The 19,073-nt window shown below is 52.6% G+C and overlaps 1 protein-coding gene across 1 annotated transcript; it reads left to right on the forward strand.

Annotated features, from left to right (window-relative positions):
- Positions 1-2,694: 2,694 nt before the first annotated feature.
- On the forward strand, positions 2,695-18,522 carry Tfap4 (transcription factor AP-4). The gene is made up of 7 exons (XM_051167854.1): positions 2,695-2,942; positions 12,209-12,374; positions 12,469-12,567; positions 12,918-13,088; positions 14,255-14,395; positions 16,400-16,555; positions 17,947-18,522. The coding sequence occupies exons 1-7, from the start codon at positions 2,854-2,856 to the stop codon at positions 18,139-18,141; spliced, it is 1,017 nt and encodes a 338-aa protein (XP_051023811.1). The 5' UTR covers positions 2,695-2,853; the 3' UTR covers positions 18,142-18,522.
- The last annotated feature ends 551 nt before the right edge of the window (positions 18,523-19,073 follow it).

Below are 19,073 nucleotides of genomic sequence, written 5' to 3' on the forward strand. Positions count from 1 at the left end.
TTATCTTTGTAGTCTTGGCTGTCCTGGACTTGCTTTGTAGACCAGGCTGGCTTCAACCTTACATCGATCTATCTGCCATGTGCACCACTGAGCCCAGCTTGGGATTTTTATTCTTTATAAGACATTACATAGCTCACATGATCCTCAAACTCACAGAGATCCGCAGTGGCACAGGCCTGTAATCCTAGCACTCAGGGAGGCAGACCCAGGCAGATCTCTGTAAATTCCAGGCCAGCCTGGTCTACAAAGTGAGTCCAGAACAGCCAAGGCTGCACAGAGAAACAAAGAAAGTGTGAGCCATCACTGCTCTTGTCATTATTGTTAATCATTTGCATATGTGTCTGAACACATGTGTTTCTGCATTCTGGCCTCAAAGGCACCAGGTGCACAGACATACCTACAGGTGAAAGAAACATTCATATACATTAAAAAAAAATAAAAAATTTAAACTGGGCAGTGGTGGCACAAGCCTTTAATCCCAGCATTTGGATCTCAGTGAGTTTGAAGACAGCCTGGTCTACAGAGTGAGAGTTCCAGGACAGCCAGTTCTACACAGTGTGTGTGTGTGTGTGTGGGGGGGGGGGGATTGAGATTCCCCAAAATGCCTTTTTTTCATACTCTTTCTGTCTTTTAAAATTTGTATGTATATGCCATAGAATACGTGCCAAAGTCACTTGGGAGGCAGAGGCAGGCAAATCGCTGTGAGTTCGAGGCCAGCCTGGTCTACAAAGTAAGCCAATGACAACCAACGCTATACAGAGAAAGCTGTCTCGAAAAGCCAAAAAGGGGGGGGGGAGAGAGAATTTATGGATTTATGGGAGCTGGTTCTCTTCTTTTTTTGGGGGGAGGTTTTGAGACAGGGTTTCTCTGTGTAGCCTTGGCTGTCCTGGACTCACTTTGTAGACCAGGCTGGCCTTGAACTCACAGAGATCCACCTGCCTCTGCTGGGATTAAAGACATGTGCCACCACGCCCAGCTGGTTCTCTTTTTCCATGGAGATTCTGGAAATGGAATACAGGTCCTCAGGCTTGACAGCCAACATCTTTACCTATGGAGCCATTTCACCTGCCCTACTGTTTTCTTCCCTTCCTGCCTGTCTCTTTTAGAGACACAATCTCGGCAACTAATTATTCTTGGACCCAGGAAGACCTTCCTGTCTTCAGTCTCCAAGTGTGCACCGCACAGCTGGCTAGGATGTGCTGCATTTTAAGTTAAGTCTCCCTGGGGAATTTGATGCTAATTGATCTTAGACAAACTGCCTAACAGGTTGATCTGAAGACTGACAAATATGCACGCAAAAACTAACTAGGCATGTCCTGGATGTTGGTAATATCTAATAACAGTTTTTCTAATAATAACTAACAACTGTTATTAATAGAGGTATTCCAACCAAGAGGCGCGATTTGTGTGGAACCTTGGAAGGCGGATGGGGCAGGGAAAGGCGCTGAGCTGGGGTGAGGACATTCCAAGGCAGGCGTGGGCTTCCTGAGCCTGGGGCCAAGCCCTCCAGGAGTCTAGGGAAGGCGGGGACCGGAAGAGGGGGGCGTGGTGGAGGACGGAAGCTCACCCCTAAAGTTCCCCCCCTTCTCTGCCCTAGACCACCCCGCCCCACAGTAGAGAGTGCCCTCTGCCGGTGGAGTAAGTTCGACTCCCTCTTCTCTATGAATGAGAAGCTGCAGCCCGCAGCGCGCGAAGCCGGAAAGCAAGGTAGTGTAGGAGCCAGGACAGGACCTGGCAGCCGCCACCAGACCTCTAATGGATCTTCGGGCCGCGCTGGCAGCCTGCCTCGGGGGCCGCTGCTGTTCTGGCTTGCCTCCGCCCTCCCCTTCCTTCCCGCTTGTTCTCCCTTCCTAGGGCAGCCCCCAACATCCGTGGTGCCCTGCGCACCTGCCTTTGCCATCTGTACCCTTCACATTCTGTAATTCTTAGCCTGCAGCCAGAGTCCGGGCCGGACAGCCAGCTGGGCAGAGAGGAGGGAGGAGGTTGGCGGGTGGTCAGAGTCAGTCCCAAGTTACATGTGGGAAGCGGTGGCTATGACGCAAGTTTCCAGGGGGCCCGGGTCGGCTCGAAAGGGAGAGCGCCAGAGTGGCTCCGCTCCTTGCAGTGGCAATCATGAAAAAGCAAAAGCCCGAAGCACACACCCAAAGGAGCCTTCCCTTTGCTGCTGCAGCCCCGCCCAGCGCGTGTCCCCACGGGCAGCGGTGCGCAGGACCCTGCACTGGGCAGTCCCCACCGGACCCTGTACAGGCTGGGATCCCGCGCGGTGGTTGTCCTTTTTTTTTTTTTTTTTTTTTTCCTTTTCAGCTACGCTTGCCAACCTGTCAGCTGATGGACCTCATCACCCATAGTGGCGCATGTAGCTGGGCCGCTGCTGCTTCATTCACACCGAGTCCCCCACAGCTAGCTGGCGACCGGGGACCCCTGCTCCCCGGGTTAGGTCCGCAGACCGGTGTAGCATTCGGTCCCAAGGAGCCTGCGCCCTTCTCGCCCCAGCATCCAGTCGCCCTGGGGGGGGCGCTGCAAATAGTCCTTTGTTTACATGCAATTCCTTACTCCGCGGAAGGAGGCCGGGGGAGTGCTGAGTTTTCACCAGCTGTTTCCCGCCTTGAAACAGACATCTGATCAGCTGCAAACACACACACACATACACACGCCCGGGGAGGCAGGCTGGAGAGACCTCCCTCCCGCCCCTCCCGCCCGCCTCCCTCCCCTCGCCGCCGCTGCTGCCGCCAGCATCTGGGACCGGCCGATTCTGCACCTCCGTCCGGCGCTGCCCTTTGATTCGGATTTCCATCTTGCATTCTCCGGCTGACCGCGAGACCTGGCTCGTGCAGAGGAGGGGGGCCTATCGCTATGGAGTATTTCATGGTGCCCACTCAGAAGGTGCCCTCTTTGCAACATTTCAGGAAAACAGAGAAAGAAGTGATAGGAGGGCTCTGTAGGTGTGTACTGCTCCTCCCCCCCCTCCCCAACCCCTTCTTCCCATTGCAGCCCCCGGCCAGCCCGCCTGGGCTGGTGCGCGTGTGCGCACGCATGGCTCGCGCCTCCGACCTCGCTCGCCTTTCTTAGCCACCGGGTCGGCTGCAGTCTCTTGTGCCTTACTCGCGCCGCCTGGGGACCCTCTTCCCTTGGAACCCCGAAAGGCCCTGGCTACTTTTGTCCGCTGCAGGCGGGCGAGAGTCGCGACGTTTGTAAATTGCAAACAGACCCACGTGGTGCTGCAGCAGTCCCGGCCATGCTTGCTGCTGGTGGCTTTCAACCCGCGCTTCCTCCTCTCCCCCTCCCGCTTTGGCTTCCTTCCTTTCCTTGCTTCCTCGCGTTTTCTGGGAACCCTCTTCTAAGGAGGTTTTCGTGGGGTCTGGGGCGTGCGTGAGGACAGCTACAATGCAGCCATGCCGCGGCTCCAGGGTGGGAGGGGGGGCGGGTAGCCGGGTGGTGTGAGCGTTTGCAGAGAACAGGGCTGCAGCAGGGTTGGGGGCGTGCTCGCTCGAGGCTGCGTGGCGTACGTGGACTCTTAGTGTCCGTGCTTCGAGCAGGGAAGTCGCAGTCCCCTACACGTTGGCAGTCACTAGCTCGCTAGCCCGCTACCCGCGCCCGGGCGCTGTTTACTAGCGAGGCCTGGACGTGACTCTGCAGCCCTCTTGTAGTAGGCGGACCTCTGCGCGCGCGGCCTCGCGGGAGCTGTAGTTCTCCATGCCGGGTCGGTGCTGCATTGTGGGACTTGTAGGCGCTTCGGGGCCACGCTTTACTTGCACAAAGCTCGACCCTAGCCAACTGGGTGGGCTAGGCAGGCCAGGTGCGGAGGCCTTTTGGGGAGGGTGCACCTGAGGCTGCTTCTAGGCTCAAGTGTACTCTTTATTGTATGTGGGTCTCCTCTGCAAACTTTGCTGTTCCATGTCTGTTCTCCAAAGTGTTGGGTCTCCTGGCCAGGTGGGTGGTCGGAGGTCTGCAAGCTCTCCTGAAACACCGCTTAGTGAGCTTGGTCCTACTTAGGTGGCCCCAGATTCACTATCAACCAGATCGCGGTCAACCTGTAGCTGAATCACCCTGGGCTGTTATTAAATGACCACGCCTGGAACTTCTATTGCTGGCCCTTAGCCTCTGTTCATTGAACCGTACAGGCCGGCGGGCGGGTCGAGGCGGAATGGTGGTGCACGCAGAGAGAGCGCGCTTAAAGTTTGAAACCTACGATCCCTTGCCTGCCTGCCTGCCGCGCTGCTCAAGGAGCGTAATGGCTCCCCAGGGCTGGGGCCACGTGCTCCGACACCCCAGCCAGGCAGGGCTGGGATTGAAGGAGGAGGAGGAGGAGCCCGATGAGTGGCACAGGCTGGTAGACGAGCAATGCCAGTGGGGCAGGTTGCTTCATAGGTGTAAAATCCGGGCAAGGAGCCCACTTTACTTTCCAGTTGAGAGCCACTACGCAGGGAATAGATGGCTTGTTGATTGATCTAGCAGCCGGCAGCCCCTCTGTGACACCACCCCCGCCCCCGTTCCCCTCCCGCAGCTGGCACTAAGACAAGGCCCCTCTGAGGGACCAGCGGGTACAAAACAGCAATAACAAAACTCTTGGACTCTAAATATTTCTGGAGACTCACTTGGCTAGGATTTTCTCATTGAATCATCACAGTCTTGGTGAGAATTAATTTGTCTTCTGATTTCTTTGTAAAGATGGATACAGAAGCTAAGAAAAGGAGCTATTAGAGCAAATGTACAGCTGGGCTTGACCCCTGTGCTGTAGTGCGAGCTCTTCTGAGCTGGGCTGGGAGTAGGGAGTGCTTTGCTCCGGATTCTGCAGAGGCCGTTCTGGTTCCGATCCTGCATAGGCTTGTGACAGTAGGGGTCTCTGGTTGCTGTTCCTATTCCTGAGCCCCCTTGGCACTCTGGCTTCACTCTGTCCCTTTCTCCAGCCCCGTGTTGGTGGCAGGCAGTAGACCCTCAAGGAGCATTGAGTGTTGTCAGGCCTAGTGACTGAGTACCTTAACCTGCCTACAGCTGCACAGGTCCTCTGTCTGTGTTGCATGTCCCATAGAGACAGTTGTTGATTGCACACTGGGCACGGAGTTTCAGCCTCTAGGTGTGTTCGTTTTCAGCTGGAGCCACAGCTGGGAGGCTTGTCCAGTAGGTTGGGCAAGGATCTACGGTTTGCCTCGGGCTGTTGGACTTTGCTCCACCACTCCCTGTCTGACTCCTGTGCCTCCTGAGTCAACCAGAAGGAGCAATAGGGCACAGTGGCACACTTTGAAGTGCCGAGTGGTCTTGTGAGAATTGGATATAGGAAGTGCCTAGAAGGTAGAATTCAGCAGGTGCGTGGTGGTTGCCATCCTTGTAAGTGTATGTGTGTGCAAGTATGTGCGTGTGTGCATGACTTCACTTGCTCCCTGTTCAGCTCCAGACAAATGGGAAAAAAAAATAATGAGGCCATGAGAAGCTTCTAGGTATGGTTTATTTGGTGCATGCCTTTAATCCCAGTACTTGGGAGGCAGAGGCAGGTGGATCGCTGTGATTTCGAGGCCAGCCTGGTCTACAGAGTGAGTCCAGGACAGTCAAGGCTACACAGAGAAACCCTGTCTCAAGAAAACAAAAACAAAACAAAACAAAACAAAAAAACAAAAGAAGAAGAAGAAGAAGAAGAAGAAAGTAGCTGGAAACCCAGAGAAAAGTAGAGCTAGTAGCCAAAATGGCTGAGGGATCAGAGGCTAGGGGAAAGGGAAGCACATCCCAGTGCCTGGGCTGGAGGGGTGGGAATGCTGTCAGGAGGATTACAGGTACTGAGAGATGCTAAAGGCGGGGAAGCTGTAGGCCAGCAACCACTTTTGTATGTTAAACAGGCCTGGCTGCCTGTAATCCCAGCACTCAGGGAGGCAGAGGAAGGCATCTGTGAGTTCAAGGCCAGCCTGGTCTATAAAGTTAGTCAGGCAAGACTACACAGAGAAACCCTGTCTGTCTGTCTGTCTGTCTGTCTGTCTGTCTGTCTCTCTCTCTCTCTCTCTCTCTCTCCTCCTCTCTCTCTCTCTCTCTCTCTCTCTCTCTCTCTCTCTCTCTCTCTCTCTCTCTCTCTCTGTCACACACACACACACACACACACGTCAAATAGGCATCTCCACCATTTGTCCTGAGTTTGAGACCTAACATTCCCCATGTTATTCGTTTATTCATATTTTTAATCTAATTTTTAAAATTAAAAAAATGTAAATGTGTATGGCTGTTCTGCCTATATACATACCTGTGCACCACATGTGTGCCCTGCTCTCAGAGGCCAGAAGAGGGCATCGGATCCCCTGGGATTGTGAGCTGCTGTGTGGGTGCTAGGAATTAAACTTGGGTCCTCTAGCCCGCATAGGTGTCCCAGGCTCCTCTGCCTCCTCTTTAGCATTTCCTTCTTGTTTTTGAGGCCAGGTCTTGACTTGAACCCGGAGCTCACCAATGCTGCAGCTGCAGCTGGCTGGCTCAGGAGCTCCAGGGATCCACCTGTCTGTGCCCTCCCCCATCACTCCCCCTCCCCCCCAGTTTTGAGGTTGCAGATATACTTTGCCCAGCCTTTATGTGAGTGCAGGGGGATCTGGATTTAGGTTCTTATGGTTACGTGGCTGAGCCATCTCCTTAGTGTCCCCCTCTCCCCTTAAAGGAGAGGTTCTACAACTTGATCTGTATATTAAGATGACCTTGAACTCCTGACCCTGCTGCCTCTATCCACCAAGTGATGGAGCATGTGCTGTCACTCTGGTTACCCTGGTTATCTTATACACTCTTTAAAAGTACCTTTAAGGGGGACTGGAGAGATGGCTCCAAGATTAAGAGCACTGGTTGTTCTTCCAAAGGCCCTTAGCTCAATTCCCAGCAACCACATAACCATCTATGATGAGATCTGGTGCCCTCTTTCTGGCCTGCTGGCTCATGTGCAGGCAGAATACTGTACAATAAATTTTAAAAAATTTTTAAAGGACTACTTGCAGGCCAGGCGTGGTGGCACACACCTGTAATCCCAGCACTCGAGGGGCAGAGGCAGGCAGATCTTTGTGAGGTTGAGGCCAGCCTGGTCTATAAAGAGAGTCCAGGACAGCCAAGGCTACACAGAGAAACCCTTGAGAGGAAATGGGTCATTCTTTCATCCTCTTGTCATACTGCCAATCTTTCCTTGGCTTTCCATTGAGCGGCACCGTGATCTTATGTAAGGCGGCAAGCATTGCCACTTTATGAAAGTGGGGATAACTGAAGTGGGGAGACTTCAGTGGCTCGGGTTTCACAACTCGGAAGTGTCAAGGCAGGTGTTGGCATCTGTGCCCTGTGCAGCCTTCCCTGTGACGGGATGAAGTTGCAGGGAAAGAGATGTCTTTAATATCTTTGGCTTGGTATGTTCTGGGTCAAGTGGAGGGTGGCAGGATGGTCAGGGGCTGTCAGCGCACTGCAGTGGCTCCAGGCCATGTGAAAAGCGAGCTGTTGGTGGCCAGTTAGAGGGTGTGGCCTGGCAAATAGGTGGAGTGTGTTGGGGATCCTTGGCTTTAGGCTGGGCAGGAGAATCCTAGATTAGTCGGGCATCCAGATACGAACAGCCGGCCTGCCTCGTGCTTCTGAGCATCTGGTTAGAGTGCTGCCGCTCTTTACTCGGGAGAGCGACCCTGCGGTTGGAACTCAAGGCTGGGTGGCCTAGCTCTGCTTCTTCCCCATTAGCCCGGTTCTTTATTCATGAAGCCAAGCAACCCATGATCGGCGGCAATCTGGCTGTCATCACGGGCCAGTGCCACCCCATGCCAGTGGTCTCAGGCGTCTTCACTGGGGGAGTCTGTGTAGTCTGCTAACTGTTGCCTGGAGCTTTCTGAGATGCCTAGCTGAGTAATTGAGGCAAACTCAAGTCCTCCGTGCAGAGTAGCTTGAAAGGACAGTCTCTTTCTTCAAGGCTGTGTCCGGGGTTGGCCATGTTAACTAGCAGTTGGTTCCTAAGCACAGAGGCTAGGTGGAACATTTCGAAGAGTCAGGCTAGTGGCCTGGCCTGTTCACTGTCCAGGGCCCAAGGTCTTTTCATTCTGGGAGTTCTGTGATGCAACTTTTCAGGGCTGGGGCTCTGAGGTTTCCTTTGGGCTCCCCAGTTAGCCCGTGTCTCAGGGGATAGGGAGAGGGTGGAGGTTAGTTCTCAGGGCTGCAGTTTCAAGGGTACCTGGGACCTTCAGGGGACTGACTGTTTGCCTTGGCACCTCGTCCTGTATGACCTTGGTTGGGGGGGGGTCTCTCCATCCAGCGGTCTGCTCTTAGAGTCACAGCCATTCAGTTGTTCAGCCTCTGGTTGTGTGTGAGCCTTAATAGAGGGCACACCCATTCATTGTGAGAGGCAGCTGTGGCTGTCTGCACAGCACAGGACCATGTATCATGCCTCACTGCTGCAGTGAAAGCTAGGGAGAAAGAATTCTGAATCAAGCCGGTTCTTCTGAATCTGAAGTAAGCAGGTTGTGTAATAATACCCGTAATCCCAGCACTTGGAAGGCTGAGGCAGGAAGAATGTCTTGAGACTAGCCTGGGCTATGAGAGTGAAACTCCGAGTCAGGAGAGCCAAGGGTGCACACTTTTTAGTCCTAGCATGCAGGGAGACAGAGGCAGGTGGATCACTGTGAGTTTGAGGCCAGCCTGGTCTACAAATTGAGTGCAGGACAGCCAAGGCTACACAGAGAAACCCTGTCTCAAAAAACAAAAAAAAAAAAAAAAAGGGGGGGGCTAGAGAGATGGCTCAGAGGTTAAGAGCTCTTCTAAAGGTTCTAAGTTCATTTCCCAGCAACCACGTGGTAGCTCACAGCCATCTATAATGTGATCTGATGCCCTCTTCTGGCGGCCGGGCATATATGCAGGCAGAGCACTGTGTACATAGTAAATAAATAAATTAATTAATAAATATTTATTTATTTAAAAAAGTAAGACTGAAACGTTGTCACAAGCTAACAAGAGTAGCAACAACAAAAAGGAGGTGGTCTCTGAGTTTGAGGCCAGCCTGGTGTACAGAGTGAATTCCAGGACAGCCAGGGCCATACAGAGAAACTCTGCTTCAAAATAACCTAAATAAATAAATAAATATGCGAGCAAATCAATAAATGAAAAAAAGGAATTATCCCAGTAACTCCGGGCTGCCTGACCCTCCTTTTCTGGGAAGCAGTCACACAGTTGGTCTTGGGATATGGTATGGAGCCTGTTCTGCCGTCCATGGCATCCCAACGCCACCTTTTACTGTAGCCGGTCCCTTCCTCCTGTTTACCTGGAAGTCAAGTGCTCTTACTGTGGGGCTTTCTCTCCAGGCCTACTCATTGGTTCTCTGAAAACAGGTTGTCCTTGAACTAGGGGTCCTCCTTCCACCTAGTGCTAGGATCACAGATGGGTGACATGATGTCTTCTCTCTTTTTTTTTTTTTTCCCCCTTTAATGTATTTCTGGGGACTGAATCTAGGACTTTGAGCATGCTAGGCAAACATTCTACCAGCTGAACTACAGACTTAGCCCTGTTCATTTATTTTAAAAATATACTCCTGTGTTTTGAGGTCCTTTAGATAGGCTAGCTCTCAAGGTGGCCTGAGGGTGGTTACGTGGCTCTTTCTTGAGACTGAGCCTTAGGTCAGTTTTAGCCTTTGGGACATATCTAGCAGGGGCCCAGAGACTAGGGAGTTGTGGGGGAGAGTCCCAGATCAGTCCTAGGGTGGGGTGGGGATTTTATTATGGAGTAGCTTGCTTTCTGTTTCCCTACCCCTCTCTTTCTCTCTGTGTGTATGTATGCATATGGATATGTGTGTATGTATGCATATGTGATATGTATTTAAGTTGTTTATATGTAGGGGTGCCCACAGAGGCCAGAAGAAGCTGTTGACTCCCTAGAGTTGCAGTTATAGGTAGTTTTGAGCCACCCGATACTCAGGTCCTCTAGAAGATCAGCAAGAACTCTTTTGTTTGTTTTGTTTTGTTTTCGACACAGGTTTTCTCTGTGTAGCCTTGGCTGTCCTGGACTCACCTTGTAGACCAGGCTGGCCTCGAACTCGCAGCCATCCGCCTGCCTCTGCCTCTCGAGTGCTGGGATTAAAGGCATGTGCCACCACCGCCTTGCCTCAGCAACAACTCTTAACTGTTTAGTTAACTCTTCATCCCACTCCACGCCCCCTTTTTAAAATTTTAGACAGGGTCTCATGTAGCCCAGGCTGACTTTGAACTTGCTATGTGGTTGAGGATGATCTTAAACTTAGGCTTCTGTGCTTGTCTCACAAGAGCTGGTGTTACTGGCATCTGGCCACCATGCCCAACACATCTTTTTCTTGTTTGTCTTTTGAGACAAGAGTCTTCTTCTGTAGCCCAGGCTGGCCTCAAAACTCCCACTCTTTCAGCATCAGCCTCCTAAGTGCTGAGCGACAGGTGTGTGTGTGTGTGTGTGCGCGCGCGTGTGCGCGTGTGGACACGCGCCGTCATGTACCGTCTGTCTCTTCTTCCCCCAAAGACCTGCGGCAGTTAACGTCTTACTGTGAAGCATGCATCACAGGGTTCCAGAGGAGCTGTGTTCCGCACTACCCTCCAAGGACTGCACCTGCGGCTTAGTCCTGCTCCGAATCCTTGTCTCCTTCCAGAAGCCATTTTGCGTCGCTCCCCTTTTTGGGGCTGAGGGAAGCGAGGGCCCCTGGCCTGCAGCCTTCGCCTGTTGCCCACATTCCTAGGTCCTATGAGGGACATGTACTCTGAGACAGAGTGGTCTGGGATCCTGGCCTTTCGGCCCTGAATGAAGGGACTTGGCTTGATAAGGCGGGAAGGAGACGATTTGCCTCCAAGGCTCCCCAGCCCCACCCCTCCCACCCCTCTTGCAGTGGCCAGCAGGGAACTCATTCCCAGCTGTCTGTTGGGGAGGAAGCTGGGGCCCTGGAAGGGGCAGGGATGCTACTAGGGTCCTTTAAGGAGCTGATGGGGTAGGCTGGGTGGGGCCAGGCGGGCTTCAGCTGTTTCCAGCTGCAGCAGATGTGTGTCTGTCCCCCCCCCCCAACCCCCCCCCCCGGCCGCTTTGCAGCCCCTGCTCCCTGGGGATAGAGGTGGAGGCCAACTCACAGCAAGAGAGTTAGACCTGGCACCTCCTTGACCTCAGACCCCCACATCAACGAAGTGAGAGGAGTCAGAACCCCCCCCCCCCTTTTAAATTTCCCCAGACCGGGGTTATATGTTCCCTTGCCTCTAGCCTGGAACAGGTCACCCTGGGAGGGCCCCTCAGGAAGAGGCCAGGGCTGTGGCTTTGGGTGGGGCTGAAGGCCTCTGCTGAGAGTGCAGCATCTGGAAGCCATCAGGCCAGGGGCGGGAGGGGGAGCTGCAGGGGAGGGCTGAGAAGGGGGGGGCATACCTCCTCCAGGCCACACACAGGCCCACCCCCTTGGGAGCAGTGGCGTTGGGCCCATCACTGCCGCCTGCCTTCTCCCTCACCCTGCTGGCTAGCTGCTGCATCTGCAGCTTGCAGCAGCGTCATCCAAGGGAGTGAGTGAGTCTTCCACGGAATGGGTCAGGATAAAGCAGAGCTGTCCCAAGGGGAGGGTGACCCAGTGTCCCATACGTAGAGTGGACGTTTGCCTGTCGGTGTCCTTTGTACACTCCTAGCTCATAGTGGCCGGGGTAGGGGCTGCTCCTGGCAGGAGACGGCTGTGGCAGTAGGCAGGGAGGAGGCGTATCTCTTCAGAACGGTAGTGACAAAGTGTGAGCTACTGAAGGCGGTGGTTCTAGATACACAGTAAGGAGCTTTGAAGTGTCCCAAGAGCTGTCTCTAGCTGCTGTCTGGGGTCCTCTTGTATTAGAATCAGATTAGCTATGCAGGTTTCCGGGCCTTCCTAACCTGGCTAGAGCGCAAGGTGAGGCCTACCCACCTGTGAACCTGTGTGTGTGTGTGTGTGTGTGTGTGTGTGTGTGTGTGTGTGTGTGTGTTGATAACCAGACACTGCTAAGAATCTCTTCTAGCAGAGAGAACTGTAGGGAAAAAGTCAGGGACTGGGTAGGTTCTAAGCAGACCCGTGTCCACTGGCAGCTGCTTTGGTCCACTGGGCATCCCAGGGCACAAGCCCTAGTACAGGCCTCAGGATTGCTTGGATCATTGGGGAAGGGGTGTAGGTTCCCCCTGGGCCTCTGGCAATGCACTATGAGGACAGGGGCCTTCTGGGGGCGGGGGGAACGACGTCAAGTTCAGGGGATGTCTCTCCTGAATCTACTCCTGTTCTCCCTGACAGCCTTGCTAACATTCCACTGACGCCTGAGACCCAGCGGGACCAGGAGAGGCGGATCCGGCGGGAGATCGCCAACAGCAACGAGCGGAGGCGCATGCAGAGCATCAACGCCGGCTTCCAGTCCCTCAAGACACTCATTCCCCACACAGATGGAGAGAAACTCAGCAAGGTGGGCAGCAGCAGGGAGGGCTTCCTGGAGGAGGTGTCATGCTCTCACTGGGGAGAGAGGCCCATCAGCCTGATTCTTTCCCTCCTGCCCTCAGGCAGCCATCCTCCAGCAGACGGCAGAGTACATCTTCTCTCTTGAGCAGGAGAAGACTAGACTCCTGCAACAGAATACGCAGCTCAAGCGCTTCATCCAGGTACCGGATGGGGAAGCCTCCCCACAGTGCCTGCCTTTCTCTTCCGTGTGCCCAAACCATTAGCTTGGGATGCGTGTATGGCTATCAGTTTTATCTTGCCTACTTCCTGCCTGGGCCTGTTTCTTTATTTGTCAAGTACGGTGGAGCGGGCTCTGGAGGAAGCAGGTGACTGTTCTAGAGAGTTAAGTCTATTCTCCCGCGCCTGGCGTTTGGGAGCTTGGTGGATTTGCAGAATGGATTCCCCAGTATGAGTTCACTTGTCTTGGGTAGGGGCGCTGCGATAGAACCCCGTGACCTCTGGATGGGTTCTGGGTGTGTCAGCTCCCTCACCAACCTCTTGGGGTCCCCAGGAGCTGAGTGGCTCATCCCCCAAGCGGCGGCGGGCAGAAGACAAGGACGAGGGCATTGGCTCCCCTGACATCTGGGAGGACGAGAAGGCTGAGGACCTCCGGAGAGAGATGATTGAGCTGAGGCAGCAGCTGGACAAGGAGCGCTCGGTGCGGATGATGCTGGAGGAGCAGGTGAGGCAGCGCCCTCTGCTGGCCCGCGTGATGCTCAGGCGTGGAGGATGGTTTCTGTGGTCTTCCGTTCCCGGTCCGTTCCTCCTCCCTTCAGCAAGTATTCACGATAGTGTCTTCTCTGGGGGCTGGAGAGATAGACGGCTCAGTGGCTAAGAACACTTGTTGCTTTGCAGAGGACCCGAGCTCAGTTCCGTTCCAGCACCCACATGTTGGCACACATACAGTGTCAGTTCAGGAAATCTGACTCCATCTAACACTTCTGACTTCCATAGGCACTAGACATGCGCATGGTGTGGATTCATCCAGGAAAAACACACACACACACACACACACACACACACACACACACACACACACACACACACACACACACACACACACACACACACACACACACACACACACACACACACAGAGCACCTGCTTTATACCAGGCTTAGGAGTAGGCAGTCTGTTCTCCAGTGGGTCTGTTTGCATAGGAATGAGAAGGGCTAGTCAACAGGTTTTTTGCCCTTCCTTCCTTCCTTCCTTCCTTCCTCCCTCCCTCCCTCCTCTCCCTCCCTTCCTCCCTCCCTTCCTCCCTCCTCTTCCTTCCTAAAGAGGGTTGGTACTCTGTAGACCAGGCTGCTTTCAAACTCAGAGACCTACCTTCTCCTGCCATACCCCCCCTCCCCCGCCCCTCACCCCAGCGCTGGGATTAATGGCATATGCCACCACCAGGCTGGGGTGTTTTAACTCAGTGCCACCACCAGGCTGGGGGTGTTTAACTCAGTTATGGAGTGCTTAGCATGAATGTTCTGGGCTCAACTCCCAGCATGCACACACATAAAACTGCCGCTGAAATAAGGCTACATGGGAGCTGTGGCACCAGGAATGGTTTGACCTGGCTCCCCCAGGTGTGCTCCATGGCTTCTGTAAGGAAACCAGCTTATCAGACAAGAAGAGAACAGGGGTTTCTTTGTGGTGGGAACAGTTGAGACAAAACTTTAGAGGCGAAGTGGGGGCGAGCCTTTGGTCTGCCCAGAAGGGGGCGCTCTCTGCCAGGGTTTTAGGTTCCTATTGCCCTGTGTCCAGGGTTGGAGGTTTTAGTGAGTAAATGGCCTCTGCAGCTGGTAGAGCAGGTGCGCTGTCGCCCCACCTCTCAGTGATGTCTGTACCACCTGCAGGTGCGCTCCCTCGAGGCCCACATGTACCCGGAAAAACTCAAGGTGATTGCACAGCAGGTGCAGCTGCAGCAGCAGCAGGAGCAGGTGCGGCTGCTGCACCAGGAGAAGCTGGAGCGGGAACAGCAGCACCTGCGGACCCAGGTGAGCAGGAGACTCGAGGAGGGGCCCCCTTGGGCTCTTGTGGGGATCTCAGAGTCTAGTCAGGCCTCCGACAACATAGGTGCCAACAACAGTGCAGGCGTGCTGCTGGGGTTTAGGTGTCTTGAGAGCGTTGGAACACAGACTAGAGTTCTCAGAGCAGTTCTTTGGAGCTTGAGCTGTTACACTATCTTATTGCTGTGGAAAATGAGGTAGGGAAAGGTCAGATAACCTGTCCTGGAGCAGGTATTTGACCTCTGTCTTAATCCAGGAACTATGCTCCTCTTCTTTTTCTTGTTTTTAAAAAATATTTATTTATAGTGCTGATTGAGCCCAGGGCTTTGTGCATGCCAGGCAAGCATTCTCCCATAGAGCAACAGCCCAGCCACAGACTCTGCCCCCCCCAACCCCCCTGCCGCTTTTTTTTTTTTTTTTTGAGTCAGGATCTCACTAGTTAGACCAGACTACTTTTTTTAAAAATTTAATTAGCTGGGCGTGGTGGCACATGCCTTTAATCCCAGCACTCGGGAGGCAGAGGCAGGCGGATTGCTGTGAGTTCGAGGCCAGCCTGGTCTACAAAGTGAGTCTAGGACAGCCAAGACTACCCAGGGAAACCCTGTCTCAAAAAACCAAAAATTAATTAATTAATTAATTAATTAATTATTATTTTGTTTGGTTTTTGTTTGTTTTTTGAGACAGGGTTTCTCTGTGTAGCCTTGGCTGTCCTGGACTCGCTTTGTAGACCAGGCTGGCCTCGAACTCACAGCCACCCACCTGCCTCTGTCTCCCGAGTGCTGGGATTAAAGGCGTGCGCCACCACGCCTGGCTTTTTGATTTTTATTTTTTCAAGACAGGGTTTCACTAGACTCACTTTGTAGACCAGGCTGGGATTAAAGGTGCATGTCACCACGACCAGCCAGAGTCAATTTACTAAGGTCAGAAGTGCTTCTTCTTCTTCTTCTTCTTCTTCTTCTTCTTCTTCTTCTTCTTCTTCTTCTTCTTCTTTTTTTTTTTTATTTATTTTTGTTCTTCTTCCTTTTTTCTTCTTCTTTTTCTTTTTTTTTTTCTTCTTTTTTCTTTCTTTTTCTTTTCTTTTCTTTTTTTTTTTTTTTTATTATTGTGTATACAATGTTCTGCCTGCATGAACACCTGCATGTCAGAAGAGGGCATCAGTTCACATTATAGATGGTTGTGAGCCACCATGTGGTTGCTGGGATTTGAACTCAGGACCCCTTAGCCTCTGAGCCATCTCTCCAGCCCTTGGCTCAAACTTTGAAGGCTGGGGTTGATTGGATTCGTGGAGGGGTAATATAGCATGGCAGGAACAAAAAAGAAAAAACAATCACCCCATGACTTGGAAACTAAAGAGAGAAAAAGAATGAAGCTGGGCTCTCTGTGTAGCCTTGGCTGTCCTGGACTGGCTTTGTAGACCAGGCTGGCCTCGAACTCACACAAAGCTGGGCTCTTAACTGCCCTCTTGAAAAGTGTGCCTTCCCAGTTACCTAAAGAACTTCTATTAGGCTCCATTATTATTATAACAATCATCGTTCTTTTTGGTTTTATTTTTTTTTAGATAGGGCTTTTTTTTGTAGCCCATCTGTCCTGGAACTCACAGAGATCTGCTTGCCCCTCAGTGGCTGGGACTAAAGGTGTGCACCACCACCGCCCGACACTAGGCTCCATTGCTGTTATTATCTCTTTAAGATAGGGTCTTGCTATGAAGCCCATGTGGGCCTTGAACTCACTACGTATCCCAGACTGGCTTTGCACTTGTCATCACCCTGCTCGGCTCCTGGCTGCTGTAGTTACAGATGTGCTGCACCACACGCAGTGTAGGCTCAATGTACGGTTTCAGTTTTCCAATACTGCCATACTGGAGACCAAGGCTTTATGACGTGGGCTTTGGTGGGGGACACTTAAAATCCAAACTAGCAGATACTACGTGAATAAGGAAGGCTGGTGGCCTGGGACCTTCAGGAGGAGAGACTGAGGACTTCTGTCTTGCAGCTCCTGCCTCCTCCAGCCCCCACCCACCACCCCACAGTGATCGTGCCTGCGCCAGCCCCGCCTTCCTCCCACCACATCAACGTAGTCACCATGGGTCCCTCCTCAGTCATCAATTCTGTCTCTACATCCCGGCAAAATCTGGACACCATCGTGCAGGTATTTGGGCTCGGGGAAGGGTGGCTTGTGGGAGTTGGCCAGTTATTGCGGACTAGGGAATAGGGATAGGAGCACCGTGGAGCCTGTGTCGGAGGAGAAAAGATCTGGGTGCTTGGATAGGTGCCCTTTCCTGTGCCTGGTGACAAAGAGCCCTGGCCGTCCAGGACTCCATGTATAGACCAGGCTGGCCTTGAACTCACAGAGATCTGCCTGCCTCAGCCTCCCTGAGTGTTGGGGTTACAGGCGTGTGCTATCATGCCCTACTTCTTTTTTTTTTTTTTTTTTTCTTTTTTTGTTTTTGTTTTTTTTGAGACAGGGTTTCTCTGTGTAGCCTTAGCTATCCTGGACTCACTTTGTAGACCAGGCTGGCCTCGAACTCACAGCAACCGCCTGCCTCTGCCTCCCGAGTGCTGGGATTAAAGGCGTGCGCCACCACTGTCTGGCTCCTATTTTACAATTTTGAGGTCTTTGTGTTCATGGAGAAGCTGCTATGTTTCGTTAAGAAGGTGGGGTTGGGGAGCCAAACAGCCAAGAGGTGGGACCCTGTTACTGGACTCTGTTGGGCAACAGTTAGGATAGGCTAGGATCTTTCTGACTGCCTCCCTAGCCCTCACCTCAGACTACAGGTTCACACTGCCATGCCTGACTTTAGGAGTGCTGGAAACTGAACCCAAGCCCTTGTGCTAGGAAGGCAAGCACTTTGGAGACTGAATTGTCTCCCTTTCAGCTTTATTATATGAGTGGGTAATACTTAGGCCTCCTATCAGCGCTGTGAGCAACATTGAACAAAAACCAATTAGTTGATAAATAGTAAAACAAATAAAAAAGCAGAAGGCCTAGCGACTCGTGGCGCTCACATTGCATCATCTGTGCCCAGTCAGCTGGATACAACAGCGAACAGCCTGCGTGTGCGCCTGACCACCAGAAGAGGGCACCAGATCTCATGATAGATGGCTGTGAGCCACCATGTGGGTGCTGGGTATTGAACTCAGGACCTTGGGAAGAGCAGGCAGTGCTCTTATCCGGTGAGCTATCTCTCCAGCCCGACAGTGGTAAATAGTAAAGAACCTTTTACTAAGTTAGTAGACTTCACAGTATATAAGCACATGAGCCCCCATTGTTATTTCTTTTGGTTTTGTATTTGTTTCTGTTTTTTGAGGCAGGGTTTCTCTGTGTAGCCTTGGCTTTGAACTCACAGCGATCACCCTGCCTCTGTCTCCTTGAGTGCTGGGAGCAAAGGCGTGCGTCACCACACCCGGCTCCTCCCTCGTCATTTATAACATCTAAGGCTTCCGTCTTCTGGAAGGCAGGCCCGTCAGCTTAACTGAAGGGTCTTTTCCTTACTGAGCCTGCAGCTGAATCTGCTCAATGGACTGTCCCTTCCCCTACAGGCCATCCAGCACATTGAGGGCACGCAGGACAGACAGGAGCTGGAAGAGGAACAGAGGCGAGCGGTTATTGTGAAGTCCGTCCGCAGCTGCCCAGAGGCCCACACCTCTGATACCGCCTCCGACTCGGAGGCCTCGGACAGCGACGCCATGGACCAGAGCCGGGAGGAGCCTTTGGGGGATGGGGAGCTTCCCTGACCACCCCCAGCCCTCCTCTCCCCTCTAGGGGTTAGGGGAGGCCGGGGCAACCACAGGGAGAATGAGTGAGAAATTTTTACAAAATGATCATGTCATTTGGGTCTCTTTTATGACCTCTTTTTCAATACTGTAAGTCGACCTTTGATCGAAGCCACCGGAGCCCAGGTCCCGGGGTTGTGGTGGTATATAAAGCACGTGGGCGTGGGAGCCTCGGGACTCCAGGGCTGGGCCTCGGCCCTGGGGCTGGGGAAGCTGACACTGAGGTGCCTGGCCTCTCTCCGCCAAAAAGCTTTTTTTTTGTTGTTGTTTGTTTGTTTTCCTTCCATTTTTAAACGTGTTTTTAAGAACAGGGAAAATCAAACAAAAACCCAAGGTATTTCCTCCCTCCCTCCCTCCCTCCCTCCCTCCCCCCCTCCCCAGAGCCAGCCTCCCTTCCCTCTATTTGGTTTTCTCTTTTCTCTTTTAAGCACTTACATGGGTTGGGGGGGGGGGTCAGGCTGGGTTGGGGCTTTCTGGGGACCCAGGGGGGATCTACACTGCTTCTCGGTTGGGGTTTGCTGCTGCCATTCTCCCCTCCCCCCTCCCCCCATCAGCACCAGAATTGGCCACTCCCCACCTTTCCCTCCAGGGTTCCTATCACTGACCCTAAAAATGTCTTTGTCTCTCTTTTTGTTTTGTTTGTTGTTGGTTTTGGTTTCTGTAATTTTTAATTTTTTTTTTTTTTTACAATTTTGAGGTCTTTGTGTCCAAGGAGAAGCTATTATATTTTGTTAAGAAAGTGGGGATAGGGGACAAAATACCAAGAGGCCATTGTGCCTTTGTAAAGAAACAAAATAAAATTTGTACTTTGTTTTGTAGATGCTGTTTTTCTTTTTTTTCTTTGTTTTTTTGAAACAGGGTTTCTCTGTGTAGCCTTGGCTGTCCTGGACTCA

This window comes from Acomys russatus, chromosome 25, assembly GCF_903995435.1.
Source record: "Acomys russatus chromosome 25, mAcoRus1.1, whole genome shotgun sequence".
Lineage (NCBI taxonomy): Eukaryota > Metazoa > Chordata > Mammalia > Rodentia > Muridae > Acomys > Acomys russatus.